We start from the raw sequence: 16,689 nt of genomic DNA, 5'->3' as shown, positions 1-16,689 counted from the left end.
TGGACCACAGAGGGTTAAATTTGAAAACGGTTTAAAAACAAACAAACATCCCCATTCTAAAATGTCATGTGACAATCTGATTCATAAAGAGTGATGATGTCACAAGGACATGTGATGATGTCACAAGGACATGCCTTTGATCCTTTGAAGTTTTTCTATAAATAGGGGTCAGGAGCAGCAAGTTTTAGTCAGTTTGTTCGCAGCCTTCAAACGTTCGACCAGAGATACATTTGAAAGTATTTGTAAACCTCTTCAGAGTCACTGTGCACAGGATTAAAAATGGATCCACGAGAACACCAACAAGGAATAAACAATTTTGCTGCCTCTCCTTCGAGGTCTGGCCGGCCACTCACTGCAAGAGGTAAGCCTGATATGACACGATCCATTGGTGCCTCATCAGTCCAAAGGACATTACAGGAAAACTCCGACCTACATGCAAAAATTAAACAAATTGAAGAAGAGAAGCTTCAACTGGAGGAGAAGTGCAGACAATTGGAAGCACGAAATCAAGAGCTGGAAAAACAACAGCAACGCCAGCCTTACACAAAAATTATTAGTGAGGCCTGGGAAGGAAAGTTTGGTAGAGCACGAGAGAAGATTTTGGTCCTGATGAAGGAAAACAAGACAAAGAGTGCTGAATTAAAAGAAACGTCTGCCCAGCTTCAACGCGCGAATGCTACTATTGGGGAGATGCAAAGGGATCTCCAAAACATGGAGCAAAAGAATCAGGCGCTCCAAGGAACGCTTGATGAAGCTATGGAACAAACTGCACAAATCCTCGGACAGAAAAAGGAAGGGGTCACACAAATGCAGGACCAACTCAAAGGCATAAAGAAAAAATACGAAGTGCTGAAAGTCAGGCTGGATGAAACAGAGTGCAAAAATAAAGAGCTTCTTCAAGAGAAAGAGCAACAGGAAGAAGAAAAAAAACGTATTCTCCAGGACTTGGAGAGAAGAAATGAGCAGTTAGAAAAGATGCACGAGGAAAAACAACAGCAAAATACAGATAAGTGCAATCTATTAAAAGAAATGGAGCAAAGATGCCAGAAACTTGAGAAGGAAGTTGAAGAAACAACCGATCAGCTGAGAACCCTCATCCTAGAGAAAAAAGTGGTCGTGGAAAAGCTCATGGAAAAGAAGAAAAAACGTTTCCGCTTCTTCTGGAGGAGGGACACTCCTGCTTTTTCTACTTTTTCTATTTTTTCTACTGCAGATGTCACCTCGTCTCCCTCCACCTCTGTTCCATCTTAATTTTCACCTCTCCTCTCCCCTTCTCTCCTAACACTTCTTCCCTCTCTCCTTCATCTTTTTTCACCCCAACCAGTCCCGGCAGTTGACTGCCCCTCGTGAGCCTGGTTCTGCCGGAAGTTTCTGCCCGTTTAAAGGCAGTTTTTCTTCCCCACTGTCGCCTAGTGCTTGCTCAGAGGGGATTGTTGGGGTTTTCTCTTTTCTTTTTTTTCCCTTCTTATTACCGTTTTCCTTTATTTACCGATTTGTTTTGTTTACTTTTCTTTTACGTTGTTTCTTTATTTACTTGTTTAACTTTTTTTCAACTTATGTAATAAACTAATAAACCAATTGAATTTATCCTCTGCGTATTTTACATCTAATCTTTAAAGAATATTTCCAAAACATTTTCAAACATCACGATCTGTCTTTTGTTTGCTTGTTAAAACCCCGTAAATGGTGAAGTAAAAACCCTGTGATATGGTTTAAAACATCAAATTAGACTAAACAACTAGTCTAAAACCAAGAGACACTTAAATATTAAGTTAAACCTCTGGGGTCGCCGGACACGTCGGCGCGTCAAAATCACATGACCAATTTACTGCTTTACTGGCCGAATATTGTTGGTGAGAAACACTCAGTTGTGTTACATTGCTGTGTGTTTGTATAACGAGTCACTTAACTGGTGCTGTGAACATAAAGCAGCTTGTTGCCTGCTGGAGCATTTCGGTGTGTTGGGAAGCTGCTGAAGCAGAATGACCACACTTGAAAAATGTGTAGAAATTGTGAGCTGGCCTTAAGTGTATCAAGTACTGTGTGAGTCTCAGTTTGTCATGTCTCTGTGTTTTTCAGGATACATCAGGATTGGCTGGTGTTTGCTGCATGGGCTGCTTACCAGTAGTGTTTCTCCCTCTTTACTCACTGCGTGTATCTCTTGATGGTAATGCACCCTCTGCTTAGCTCGCTGGATCTGTGAGCACAACTTTTGAATGACTTTGCTGAAAATAACTTGAATAATTTCTGCATTTCTCCTAAGCAGGTATATGCAGTTGATCATACATGTACCATATGTGAAGAGGGGCATTTCAAGACTATTTAAAATACTTTTTTTTAGGTCTTACTGACCACATAAGGCACTTTAGACTCAAAGTTACCTTTAACCATACAGCGCTTTATTCTGTAAACTTCAAGCACTTTATCTGCCTCAGTTTAATAATAAATTAACCCACAATGCTTCACATACTCTGGACTATTTAAAAGGATCCTTCTATGGCCTCTGACAGTGGACTCATGTCTGTGCTTGTCCTGCTAGACCTTAGTGCAGCGTTCGATACTGTCGACCATAATATCCTATTAGAGCGATTAGAACATGCTGTAGGTATTACAGGTACTGTGCTGCAGTGGTTTGTATCATATCTATCTAATAGACTCCAGTTTGTGCATGTAAATGGAGAGTCCTCTTCACACACTGAGGTTAATTATGGAGTTCCACAGGGTTCAGTGCTAGGACCAATTCTGTTTACATTATACATGCTTCCCTTAGGCAGCATCATTAGAAGACATAGCATACATTTACACTGCTATGCAGATGACACCCAGCTCTATCTGTCCATGAAGCCAGATAACACACACCAATGAGTTAAACTGCAGGAATGTCTTAAAGACATAAAGACCTGGATGGCCGCTAACTTTCTGCTTCTTAATTCAGATCAAACTGAGGTTATTGTACTCGGCCCTGAAGAGCCTAGAAATATGGTATCTAAGCAGATTCTTACTCTGGATGGCATTACCTTGGCCTCCAGTAACGCTGTGAGGAACCTTGGAGTCATTTTTGACCAGGACATGTCCTTCAACGCACATATTAAACAAATATGTCAGACTGCTTTCTTCCATTTGTGCAACATCTCTAAAGTTAGAAATATCCTGTCTCAGAGTGACGCTGAAAAACTAGTTCATGCATTTATTACTTCCAGGCTGGACGACTGTAATTCATTATTATCAGGAAGTCCTAAAAACTCCCTGAAAAGCCTTCAGCTGATCCAAAATGCTGCAGCAAGAGTCCTGACAGGGACTAGAAAGAGAGAGCAGATTTCTCCTGTTTTGGCTTCCTGTTAAATCCAGAATTCAAAATCCTGCTCCTCACATACAAGGTCTTAAACAATCAGGCCTGATTTGTCCTCCTTCTTTTCTCACAGAGCATGGAAGCTCCTATTTTAATCCTAAAACTGTACTAAGAGACTTTGCTAAGTTTTCCTTTAATTTGTCACCCATCCGTAAACCCTGAACAGATCTTTATAAATAACTGAAGAAACAGATTTTTGTCGATTTTGCACAGATAATGTAACAACGTAACTGTGCAGGTAGTGCTGAAATAACCAAAGAAGGAAGGGAGTAACGTAGAAATGAATTAGCTACAGTGAGTTATATATGATAGTATAAATGGTCTGTTTGAATATAATGTTGACAGTGATGTGTGACTAATGTAAACGTTCAGGAAATAAGTGTAGCACTTTATAACAATGCTGCACTATTAAGCATTATTAAGGTATTAGTAAGGTGCTGGTCTTTGTGAGTCCATGTTTTGTCCTGATGTACATTGCGGGTGAATTCAGGGTCCTGGTGATGATGTTTTGACACCAGCTTTTTATCTATAAGCAATAATATATTATGGCGGAGTCCATTAAGCTTTGATGAAGTTTTTATCACTTGTGTTTTCCATATGACAAGTAAGAACTGTCTGCATGGGCTGCTTGAATATGAGCTTCACACTGTTCTTAGTGCAGATAAGAACTGTTTAATCCCATCTAAGCCCCACTGTTCTCTGTGCAGCAGTGGACGGCTGGCTGGCAAGGAGGCTGGGCCTGACCTCCAGGTTTGCAGCATGGCTGGATGTAGCTGTCGATAACCTGGGCAGAGGCATGCTATGGAGTCTGCTGCTTAAGGTCTTACGTTTGAAGCACATCATCACACATGCACAAGGCGATGAAAACGAGGCTGTACTTAAATACCAGCAAAAAATGTTGTGCAGAAGTCAGGAAAGACTTGAGATGAGGTATTGGTGACTAAAGCCGTAATCAACCTGCTGAGGAGGTGTTCGGGGCAGCCTCTGCACAGAGGAAATGGAACAAGGAGGCTTGGTGGTGGGATGAGGAAGTATTCAAAAGTAAAGTGGAATAAGCAGCGAGGTATATTTGAACATACACAATAGTTTATTTTTAGCTTACAAACATCTGAGCATAAAGTGCTGACAAGGAACCCTGGTGTAAACATTAAAATGAAAGTCAGTACAATGTGCAGATTGCAGAAATATACATAAACAAAATCAGTGGCTTTACCACACTCAGTTTTTCGACATCTGTGAACTACTAGACAGTCATTCAATTAAAAAATAATATTAAATAAATAAAACTAATAAATAAAAAATACACACATCTTACTGATCTCTGCAGTCAGTAACATTACACATAAAGTGCAAACATAATAGCAATTGTATAAACACACACACAAACACACCTTTAAAGTTTAAAGGCGTGAAATTGGACGGTCTAGTTCTGATTAGCGTCACCGCTGTCTCGGTGGAGTTTAATAAACTCGGCCGTCTGCTTCTTGCTATCTAAAATATAACCAGACACTGGTGTAAATTCTCGACTGTCTCATACTTCTGTTTAATCAGTTTTCTGTTTGACGTTTAGTCAGCTGTGTGAAAACCAAGGAGGAACCCACCCGGGGGATTAATAAAGTTTTATTTTATCTAATCTAATAACTTTAATCTCAGCCAAACCGATTTACTCACGAACAAACAAAACACTGAAAAAAGCCCAACAATAACATTTTTAGGTTGTCTAAGTGACTTATATATCACGTTTAACCCGAGGAGCGAAACTCCGCGGTGATCTGAAAATGATGTGCCGGGAGTTGTGCCGTTCTCGGCCGCATCAGTAACCCTCGAGCTCCCGGCTAGCTGTCGAGCTGGTGGGTAGCAGACGCCTCTGAAAACGTCGAAGCACTTTTGCAAATATGGGATATCTTGATAAACCGAGCAGATATTTGATGTTTACACAGCTACTTTCTCGCCTGAAAATATGTTAAAAGTTTATTTTGTGACCCAGAAAGATTAGTATGAGTAATTTTAAAACTTAGTAGCGGCCGCCATTGCTGGAAACTTGAGTTTGGCTGGGCCGCGCTATGAATTCTGGGATATGGTAGTAATTTGGACAGCCTTCGGCGCGTCGCTGTGACGTAATCGGTCCACAAATGCGGCCTCAGGAGGATGCAGCCCATGAATTTGGACATGTCCAGAGTATAATTGCAGCCTTTGCGGTTAGAAAATTGCACTTGATCATGTCGCGATATTATCGCAAATGCGATATATCGTTCAGCCCTATTGTCATGTCATTGAGAGAATTTAATATTTGAGCAGAGTTCTAGCTCCCATAGATCTCTGAAACATTAGTCAGTGAATTCCAGATACTCCCCATCTTAACTCATTATGTGTATAAAGCACACCTGTCTGCAGAATCAGTTTCTTTCCAGTTTCTCCACCAAAGAACAAAAGTCTTCCCACATGACATTAACCCAAAACATACCAACAAGGTAACAAAGGAGAGGATAAGAAGAAGCTTGGCATTCCTATATGAAATTTGTGGAGTGAGCCGAAGCCTCAAGTTGCTAAGCAACAGCCAGGTTTTAGAGTTTCTGTAAAGAGCAATGGGCCAAAATCCCTACAAGAAACATCTTACTGCTGTGCTTCCCAACAAGGGTTTCTCCACCAAAATACTAAATATTTATTTCACTTAGAAACTGATTTGCATGTCATTAACTTTTACATAATGTGTGTTTCTGGATTTTGGGTTGATATTCTCTGTGCCTTAAAACTTTAGAGCAGGGGTGTCAAACTCAAATACAGAGTGGGCCAAAATTCAAAATGGAACAAAGTTGCAGGCTAACATTAATATTTATTGAAAAAAAAATCTTCCTCCAGATGTAAGAATGAATCTTTTCTTATGGACTCAAATAGGTTTTGCTGGAAAACTGAATATGGAACAAGCAAAGTATTAGTATTATACAGCTAATATATATATTAGCTGTATAATACCAGTAGGCCAGCTCTAATAATAATTTGGTATGGCTTCGCAGGCCAAATGTAATTAGGCTGCGGGCCAAATTTGGCCCACGGGCCAGAGTTTGACACCTATGCTCTAGAGATTTCTTTCTAAGTGACCAAACTTCCAGTCAAAGTTTGGTTTTCTTAAGACCCTTGTGCTATGACCAGCAGACACCATAGTTGTTAGGCAGATGACTGTCATGTTTCTGTTTGTAGGTGGCTTCTTGTCTGATGCGGGCTGGTATGGAGATGCAGAGAAAGTGTTTCTGTCGTGCCTGCAGCTGTGCACGCTCCACAGTGAGGTCCTCCACTGCTACCGGGCTGTGGAATGCTGTGTCAGGTCAGTGTCAAAGAGCTGCTTTTATTCACCAGGGAACTCTGTGTCCTATAGTTACAATACCATAATTGTTAGATGTGCCAGATATGATAGAATAGAATAGAATAGAATAGCCTTTATTATCATTGTACAGAGTACAACGAAATTGGAGTGCCACACCCTTGGTGCAAGTTTCAATAATAAATATAAATGTAAAATATAAAAAGTACAAAAAACCAATCGTAAGTACTCAAACAATAGTATGTACAATATATACAGGATAGCAGCATTAATATAATGACAGTATGAATAGCAGCATAATATAATGACAGTGACGGTATGGAATAGGTTCAATTGTTTTTGTGCTTATTTACTACGGTGATAGCTCTGGGAAAGAAGCTATCCCTGAATCTGTTTGTCCTGGTTTTATGTGACCTGTACCGTCGGCCTGACGGTAATAGTTCAAACAGTTGGTTGCTGGGGTGAGAGTGGTCCTTGATGATATTGCCAGCTCTGCTGAGGTACCGAGAGTTTGCAGTGACCTCCAGGCTGGGCAGAGAGCAGCCAGTGATCTTCTGGGCTGTGTTGATGACCCTCTGCAGTACTTTCCTGTCTGCAGCTGAGCACCCTGCATACCATGTTGTTATGCCGTACGTTAGGATGCTCTCTATGGTGGCTCTGTAAAATGTCACCAGCAGCCTCTCCTCCAGGTTGTTCCTCCTGAGCACTCTCAGAAAGTGGAGACGCTGCTGGGCCTTTTTTTTACCACCGCTGTAGTATTTGCAGTCCAGGAGAGGTCATCAGATATCTGCACGCCCAGAAACCTCATGGAGTGTACCCTCTCCACACAGCTCCCGTGAATGTAAAGTGGGGCCGGGTCTGCTCTGCCCTTCCTGAAGTCCAAGATAAGTTCTTTAGTTTTCGTGGTGTTCAGTTGGAGGTTGTTAACTGAACACCACTCAGTCAGTCTGTTGACCTCATCTCTGTAGTCCGACTCTGTAGTCCGATGATGTTACACAACATGTGTTTTCTCCCAGAACACTTAGGCGTCTGACAGCACAGCTTGAAATGTTAGTTGTGAATAAAAGCCACTGAGTGATTCATATGAAGAGCTGTTAAACAGTCTGTCTTTACATTTTTTTGATTCTTATCAGATGAAAACGGATAAAACACAGAAACTGTATCTCATCACAGACGGTTAAGCTTTCCTTCTGAGTGGAAGTAGCAGCTATCTGTCATGGAGTAACAACACTGTAACTGTTATAAACTAAAACAGCAAGATTGTTAGAAGTACCATGGGCCCATATTTAAGGCCTTGTATATAAATGAATCCCAGCAGATGGTATTAATGAATAAACTGAACACTGTAGAGCTAAGAAAAAGCTGCAAAAATGTTTGATCCAGATGTTTCTGTAGCATATTTGGTCCTGACGGGTGTGTTGACCGGGCACAAACATGTAAGCTGTGGTACAGTTTTATATGAGCTCTGCTGTCTCTGTAGTGTGTAACCGAGTGGGTGTGATGGGTTGTCCGTGATGGAGAGCAGTTTGTTCAGTGACCGCCTGTCCCTTGCTGCCCAATGACGATTCCAGATTAGTTTGTTGATCCTGCTACATGTCTACCAGCATCCCGAGAAACTAGAGACTGTTCATCCGCCTGTTGTACACAGCATCACTGTTGGGTTCTCCAGTTTAGTGTCCAGTCATTTAAGTGAACTATGGAAGTCAGCAACCATCTCTTTGTCCTGGGGACGTTCAGGAAGGGGAGATTTTTGTTGGACCATCCCACAAAACGTCTCACCAGTACCTGTACTCTGACTCCTGCCCACCCAACCACTGCAGTGTCGTTAGAGAGCATCTGCATGTGGCTCGATTCCCTGTTACACTGGAAATCTATAGTGTAGAAAATCAACAGGACTGTCCTGTGTGGTGCCCCAGTAGCACTAACACCACATTAAAGATGGGCTTCACCATCCATACAAACTGAGGAATCCAGGAGACGGTAGCAGTGGTGACAGCCAGCCTGAGCTTCTCTCATACATGCACACACACATGTTGCAAATTGCGGAAAACTGAATCCAGTTATTTTCAGGGAAACCAGTGCAGCAGTTTCCTTCCACAGCTTTTGTTGTTTTTAAATTGACAGTTATGCAGTAATACAGCAGATAAGACTGAGACTGAAGCGTCCCTGTCTTCTCTCTTCAGGCTGCTTCATGTCCGTAATGGAAACTGCAAGTACCACCTTGGGGAGGAGACCTTCAAGCTTGCTCAGTCTTACATGGACAAACTAGCCAAACATGGCCACCAGGCCAACAAGGCAGCGCTGTACGGCGAGCTCTGTGCCTTGCTCTTTGCCAAAAGCCACTATGACGAGGTGTGTAGGTTTGACCACTGAGGTGCTTTACAGTTTTGATACTGAGACAACTGAAAGTCCTTTCTGTCTGCAATGACCTTGTCTCTCAGGCGTACAGGTGGTGTATAGAGGCTATGAAGGAAATTACTCCAGGGCTGCCTGTCAAAGTAGTGGTTGATGTCCTTCGCCAGGCCTCCAAGGTAACACTCACACATGTATTTATCGCTCAGATCAGTCTTTGTCTGAATTTTTACACTAGTCTTCCAGACACATGTGTAAACTGTGGATTGTCTCTTCCCTGCAGGCCTGCGTGGTGAAAAGAGAGTTCAGAAAAGCAGAGCAGCTGATCAAACATGCAGTGTTTCTAGCAAGGTAACCCGCTGGGTGTAATGAAGACTCGACAGGGTACTTTCTAACATCGCAGTTTCTGACTGAAAATATTGTCTTACAGAGAACATTTTGGACACAAGCATCCCAAGTACTCCGACACGCTGCTAGATTATGGATTTTACTTATTAAATGTGGACAACATATGCCAATCGGTTGCTATTTACCAGGTACGTAGAGCGATGTGCTACAGGAGTATGCTCTTGTTTTCAGTGATGTTATTTAATTCAATCTTGTCTGATGTACAAATCCCAGACAGCGCTGGATATCCGACAATCGGTCTTTGGGGGGAAGAACATCCATGTTGCCACAGCCCATGAAGACCTAGCCTACTCCTCATATGTGCACCAGTACAGCTCTGGGAAATTTGACAATGCTCTGTGAGTGCATCTTCTAAACTCGGCTAATTACATTCCTCATGAGCTGCCTTGTAAATGTAGTCCAACACCCAAAGTCAGACTCTGGTATTTGGGTAATGTGTATGCAGCTGCACATATCAAATGTTTAACTGTACACACGGGCAGACGTAAAGATGACTGGAGATGCCTGTTGTTTGTGTAATTAATCATGTGATGCTCCTCGTGTATACAAAGGCTGTGAGTCAGCATTGCCTAATGGTGAGACCTTTGATCCACTTTTGGACCGTATGAGCTGCAAAACAACTTTGTTCAATGGAAACACTTGATATTCTTGGAAGTGTTTGTCCCCAATATGTAGAGTTTCCAGCCAAGTCTGAGTTACACGACTGAGTGCTGTGTTTGTCCCTCAGATTCCATGCAGAACGTGCCATAGACATCATAACTCACATTCTGCCTGAGGACCATCTTCTGCTGGCCTCCTCTAAGAGAGTCAAAGGTAAGGCAGGCAAAGTGGAGAGTAGTATTATGCTCGTGTGTGTGACTGGCTGCTTGTAATAAAGTACCTTGAAAGAACAATTTAAAACTGGTTCTTTGCTAAGTTGTCTATTCGTAGGTCAAACTTTTGTGGTTTGACAGATTAAAAAAACATTCAGCAAGTGAGTGAAAAAGCAGCCGATGTCCAAACAAACAGTTTGAAAGAGCTTCAGGACGCCTGGAGAATTATTGATTAAGACCAGTTTACATGGAGTCTGAATCCTTTAAAACATAAGAAGTTAGGGATAGCTCAAGACTTTTGCACAGTGCTGTATCTGTTTGAAGCTGTGCATTATGTCTTATAGACTCTATCCGCGTTTGCTTGTTTTTCCCCAACAGCCCTGATTCTGGAAGAAATTGCCATCGACTGTCACAATAAAGAGACAGAAGAGCGCCTCCTGCAGGAGGCTCACGACCTGCACCTCTCCTCGCTGCAGCTGGCCAAGAAGGCTTTCGGAGAGTTCAACGTACAGACAGCCAAACACTATGGCAACCTCGGACGACTCTACCAGTCCATGAGGAAGTTTAAGGTGAGGAGGACATGTGTGGTTTGTAATATTTGACACAATAATTCAAATTAAGGGGCATAAACCATCCCAGCGTGTGCCAGTTGTGCTGCCTTGTGATAAAAATAATCTCAGTGTAAGAAAAGGTCAACGGCAGAGAACAGCTATTCCACATTCACCTCATCTTGATTAAGAGATGAGTGTTTGTGTGAGAGTGAGTCACATTGTGCTTTTACAAGCACAAACCACTGTTTGTGGGAGACTGAATGGTTTTTGCTATTTAAAGCCAGAAATGATGAGATGTGAAATATTGTCATTGCAGTTGGCTGGGATTACACAAATATCAGAGTGGTGCACATTTATAAAGAGTGTGCACCAGTCTTAGATGCTGTCTTTGGCCTATAAAAAGCCAGAGTGGAGGTTAAAAGTAATCCTGCAGAAGTTCTAGTCTGCAGCTGAAATGACTTTGGGCAAGTATCTAATATCCTGCTGTTAATGAGAGACTGACTTGGGACTACACGTTATTCCTTTTAGTCCATTGGAAATGGACTGGAAAACAATTTAAGTGTGAAAGGCCATAACTTGCTTTCAGAGTGTAATGTGACAACTTTACTTTGACCCAGTTACAACACTTACAGGCACTGAACCACTTTTTGTTTTCAGTGGAAACGTAGCTGGATGTTTGATTTATGGGAAAGGCCATGGAAACCAAATAAATATTGCCTTTGAGTTTTGTCTTTGTTTGTGATTCATATCTCTTTGTCTTGCACACGTATTTGTGTAACCAGGAGGCAGAGGAGATGCACATCAAAGCCATCCAGATTAAGGAGCAGCTACTGGGCCACGAAGACTATGAGGTGGCTCTGTCTGTGGGTCACCTGGCCTCCCTCTACAACTATGACATGAACCAGTACGAGGATGCAGAGAGGCTCTATCTGCGCTCCATCGCTATCGGTCAGTAAGAGCAGAACAAGTTCACGTCCATGTTTTTTAGTGTCACAGTAAATGAGGCCCAAGGCCTGGGTCCTGATGTTGCTTCGTCACAGAACATGTTGTACTGAGATGCATCATACTCAACCTACTTCTCAGTTAATTGCCAAGTTTTGCTGTTATTGTTATGTAATCATTTATGTAGAGCTGACATTAATCAGTCCAACACCTGACGTTACTTCGCTACAATGGAAGAGGGTAACATTATCAAAAACGGGGCTCGAGTCAGAGAGACTGAATGAAACATGGTCTGTGATGTTTCTGTCTTCACAGGTAAAAAGCTGTTTGGCGAGGGTTACAGTGGGCTGGAGTACGACTACCGAGGCCTGATCAAACTCTACAACTCAGTGGGAAACTACGAGAAGGTGTTTGAATACCACAACGTACTGTCCAACTGGAACCGGCTGAGGGACCGGCAGTTTGCAGTGGCGGATGCCCTGGAGGACGTCAACACTACACCCCAGCAGACCCAGGAGGTGGTACAAGCTTTCCTATTGGCCCAGAGCCTAGGCCCCACCCGCCCCTGTCTCGGCTGATTGGTTGACCGAATGAGAAGGAGAAGAGAGGAGGGAAAAGAGACAAGTGGGTGGGTTTTAGCCTGGTGTGGACATGATTTGAGCCCAAAATGTGATGCTTCAGTTTCACACGGATTAGTAACACAGCAAATTCAAACATCACTGGCAGCTTGGTTGACTTTGTATGCTGCCAGTACACACACACAGACATACACACGTTTTCATGGAATAAAAAAAATAAATAGAGAAGACACTTATCAAACCTCATCAACACACTCTCACCATCAAGATGCAGTCACTGCGTTTCTCCAACAGAAAGAGGACACATGCCCGAGACTGGGGACTCGAAAAGAAACGTCAGACGTCCTATAAGGATGACGCACGACCTCCTCGCCTCTCATCTCACTCGCCTTTTTCTTCCTGGACAGCAGTTTTGCTTTTGTACCGTACCAGTGTAGCTCAGATCTCCGGGAGCGAACCCGTGTTCTCAAGAGCTGCACGACAGCATCTGTGGAATACCTGCACATCCATCAGCATCACTTGGCAGATCACAGCTGGAAATAGTTGGATATTTTTGACACTTGTACAGTTAAAGAAAATACAGATTGTACTCTTGAGTTTTATTTGAAGGCTTTTTGTTGTTGTTTTTTTCTTTGCAATTAACTGAACGCGAACCCTCAAAGTTGCGTGGAGGAGAATGTGATAACACCAGGTGTGGTTTTTACACACAACAGGTTTTCACAGGTCTTTTTTTCCAGCTTAGTACTGACATAGCATCATTAAAATGCCAATAATTTATATGCAAACATATGTTTATGTAGCCCTTTGTTTAAGTTTTCTTACTGAATGAGAAATGGCTCAACACTATGATAACAAGGGACACGGATGGGAGGGCAAAGAGGAAGCTGCTACATGTGCAAAGGCTCCGCAGCCTCGCTTTGTTCATCTTGAGGCTGTATGTGTGAGTGAGTGAGTGGAACACAACTCTCGGTGCCCAAGTGCTCCACCGATGACTACCAGCCTTACACCAGCTTGCAGTTATCTGTCTGTAGACGGACCCATATTTTGAAGTGCTAAATAAACTATTATATCCTTAACGGCGCTACAGTGGGGACCAATATTGTGTGCTTGTGTGCGTGTTTGCATAGCAGCCTGATTATTGTGCATGTGGCCTCTCTGCTTCACACCCTCCTGTCAGAAAATCCCATTAAAGTTCCTGATATGTTTTTCTGTTACTGGCCCATCGTTCAGAGTCTCGCTGTCCAGAATCTCATCTGTTGCTTTATTTAAAAGCTCAGCTTCGGCTGGTTTTCAGTTTTACTCGACATCTTAGCTCTATAACAGGGGTGGGGGAACTCCAGGCCTCAAGGACTGGCGTCCTGCAGGTTTTACATGTGCTTGATCCAATACAGCTGGTTTAAATGGCTAAATTAAAAAGGTTTCCAGAGGCCTGACAATGAACTAATCATTGGATTCAGGTGTGTTGACCCAGGGTCATATCTAAAGCCTGCAGGACACCAGCTCTACAGCTGCCATGTTGGTATTTTAAAGCTAACTTAGGCTCTCTAGTGGACAAAGTATGCAACGGCCATTACATACTTTGTGCCGAAAGGGCTTTAAAGGAACATGTTCTTATTTTTAGACTGTAATATTGTATCTTTTCATTATTCTCAGTTCTAAATAATCCTTATTGACCTTATCCTGAGCCTTGGGGCAGCCACTCAAGTCAGTGTCTATCTGAAAACAGCTCTTTTAGTGCCTCTGTCTCTCTTAAAGCCAGCTCTCTTCTGCCTGTCACACACAAATAGTTTGAACAGCAGGTGTGTAGCCAGAGCTGTGTGCGTGACTTAACCATGTTAATGGGTTTGGCTCACTGACATGAGAAAACAGAACATTTGAACACCTAGTTGGTCCATTTGAAACCTGTTTGGATTTTGTTCTGTATATTTGGAGTAAGCTACAGTGCTGCGACAAAGTATTTGCCTCCTGATTTCTTCATTTCATGCATGTTTGTCACACTGCAGTGATTAAGATCATCAGACAACATTTAAAATGAGATAACATACGTTTTTAATTGATTTGTGATTTTTGGTGAGGGACAAAAGAACCTACCTGGCCCTGTTTGAAAAAGGAAAAAAACAAAAACAGCTTTTCATAAAAAGAACATCACAGTAAGAGCATGTGGAGGGAGTGGGAGTGGAAGTGGGCTGCTTGGATGATTAAGGATCTGGATGGAAAAAGGAATTCTGCTCTCGACGTACAGCTCGAGCGTGCTCGGGTTACGCAGCAGAACAACACAATCCCAAATATACCAGCAAGTCCATGACCTTAACAGGTTGTTCATGGCCAACACCCCACCAGTGCTCCTCCATACTCGACCAGTTTTTAGACTTTAGGCCAGGTAGGTTTGGATAACTTTTTACCCTTAATCCTAATTTTGAGCTTATTCTGGTTATGTCTGTGTAACATTAACAGTTGTATGATGACCTGAAAGTGAGACAAAAATGCAAAAAACAATGTGTATATCAAGAACGGGGCAAGCTCTTGTTCACAGCACTGTTTATGTACCTGTGATCCTGTAAAGCCTTCCACTGCAGATGCTTTCAGTCTAATATTTAGTCCACAGTTTGGGAATCACCAGCTTCTCTGGATGGGATTTTTTCGTTAGTGCAATTCTAACATTACACATGGACCCTTGTTTCACTAAAGCAGTCTGTCAATATAAGAGGTGAAGGAGAAATGAGCGCTTAAAGAGACGCTGCGTAACAGTGGCGTGAAGAAAGGCATGGACGCATGCTGTAGCAGATGAAGGATGAGATTTTGCACAGTCGAGGCTGAACACAGGCTGTGGAGATTCTGTGCAACGTTACTGAGAATGTGATGCCATGGATGAATAGTCCGCTGTTAATTTAGTATTTAGTTTGTTTTGAAAAGAACGAATGAAGAAAACGAGCTTTGCCTTGCTGTTGCTTCAGTGCTGTCAATGTCTCCCTCTGTAACAGTGATGTGAGGGGCTGTAGCTGAGGAGGAGGTCCAGCTCTCAGCTAAACACTCAGTGCTTTGGCTTAAATAGACCCCCCACCCCTCCACCTCTGAGTAGATTTCTTATCTACAGACTTTACTTGTAAACAGGTGCATACAAAGAGAAGGATCATGAATATTTCTTTGTCTTAAAAAGTGAATCATGGAGAAACTTTGCATGATTTGACGTGTGTGCTGTGAGGGCTACGTCTGCATCTTCTCCAGAGGATTACAAAACAGGTCTCGGCAGCAGTTTCTAATCCAGCTTCGGCTGAGGTGCAAGTTCCTTTTTCCTGCTTGGCCAAGATGATCTGCTGATGTCTGAAAGGGAATAGTGTAGTTCAAGTGGTGGTGTCGGGGGTGGGGGGCGCAGGACAAAGTTCAAATTGAAGCTGCGATGTCTCCAACAGCCCGCTTCTCTCTTCAGAGTTCAAAGGAGACGTGTGGGATGTGTTCACTGTTGTCCTGTTACTGCTTCACTGTTAGCTTCAAAAACATTAAAACATCGTTGACCATCACAGTTTCCCTCTTTGCTGTCCGTCAGCTGTACACATCTGGACTTCACCATCCCAGCAAACAACAGGACACTTTTACACTGATGAGATGAAATATTCAGTTTATTTGATTTCAGTCCTTCAAGTTTTCTTCCTTTAAATCTGGCTTTAAGTATAGGTGAGTTATAGTGCATAATACAGCGAGTGGAAAGGAACTTCAGACTTTACTTGGAAATTGCCATTTTTGGCAATTGCCACTACATTTCACTGTGAAACTTTTACTCCTTTTATAGACTAGCCTTACAGCTTCCATCACTGACATTTTACACACAAGACAGATTTTAAAGGGTTAGGATTGCTGCTATACAAATCATAATCTTTTTTTTTTTACATATATTTGATCGTGCTGGAATTAAAAGTACACCCTGCAGAGCACATAAAAGAGGCAAACGAGGTAAAGTGTGCATAGTAGCAGGCACAGGCGGACGATCTTCCTGCGAGCATGCAGAGGTGGGATGCCCAGGATTTGTAAAGTGTTCACTCTGCAAAGTGCTTCTATTGCCGGGCATAAATGAGGGTCGTTAGATCAGGTAGCGAGGCAGCAGAGAAAGCCACAAGGTGTCTTTGGATCAAGAAGGCAGATCTGTTGACGACTGCGGCTGTGAGTCTGATTAATCCAGGTGAGAGAGGGTGTCTGATGTTGAGAGGTTTAAAACCTGTGATGACCTCATGTTACATCACTGATGATGCATCCCAGCACACTAGTCTGTCATGCAGACCTCAACCAGGCACCGCTCATCACCCGAACACCACCATCACTACAGCGAAGCACGGTGGGGGCAGGATTACACTGTAGGGATGTTCCCTCTAATTTTTCATGTGTC

The 16,689-nt window shown here is 42.6% G+C and overlaps 1 protein-coding gene across 1 annotated transcript; it reads left to right on the top strand.

Annotated features, from left to right (window-relative positions):
- Positions 1-5,919: 5,919 nt before the first annotated feature.
- LOC147313872 (amyloid protein-binding protein 2-like) lies at positions 5,920-15,248 on the top strand. Its single transcript, XM_086260588.1, has 11 exons — positions 5,920-5,986; positions 6,548-6,671; positions 8,852-9,020; positions 9,110-9,199; positions 9,304-9,371; positions 9,451-9,556; positions 9,642-9,766; positions 10,156-10,241; positions 10,619-10,809; positions 11,574-11,739; positions 12,049-15,248. The coding sequence occupies exons 1-11, from the start codon at positions 5,935-5,937 to the stop codon at positions 12,309-12,311; spliced, it is 1,440 nt and encodes a 479-aa protein (XP_086116714.1). The 5' UTR covers positions 5,920-5,934; the 3' UTR covers positions 12,312-15,248.
- Positions 15,249-16,689: the final 1,441 nt, after the last annotated feature.

Source organism: Aulonocara sp. 'chitande type north' Nkhata Bay, linkage group LG14 (genome assembly GCF_057382095.1).
Source record: "Aulonocara sp. 'chitande type north' Nkhata Bay isolate Kocher_YH1m ecotype deep benthic linkage group LG14, A_spYH_male_GT1.1, whole genome shotgun sequence".
NCBI lineage: Eukaryota > Metazoa > Chordata > Actinopteri > Cichliformes > Cichlidae > Aulonocara > Aulonocara sp. 'chitande type north' Nkhata Bay.
The sequence above is the reverse complement of the archived record's forward strand: the minus strand, read 5'-3'. Positions and strand labels throughout refer to the sequence as shown.

Bases quoted from the DNA above. Each gene is read 5' to 3' on its own strand.
- LOC147313872 (XM_086260588.1), top strand. From the start codon at position 5,935: ATGGGCCAAAATCCCTACAAGAAACATCTTACTGCTGTGCTTCCCAAC. The intron at 9,021-9,109 runs GTGTGTAGGTTT...CTTGTCTCTCAG, and splicing joins CCAAAAGCCACTATGACGAG to GCGTACAGGTGGTGTATAGA. The intron at 9,767-10,155 runs GTGAGTGCATCT...TTTGTCCCTCAG, and splicing joins GGGAAATTTGACAATGCTCT to ATTCCATGCAGAACGTGCCA.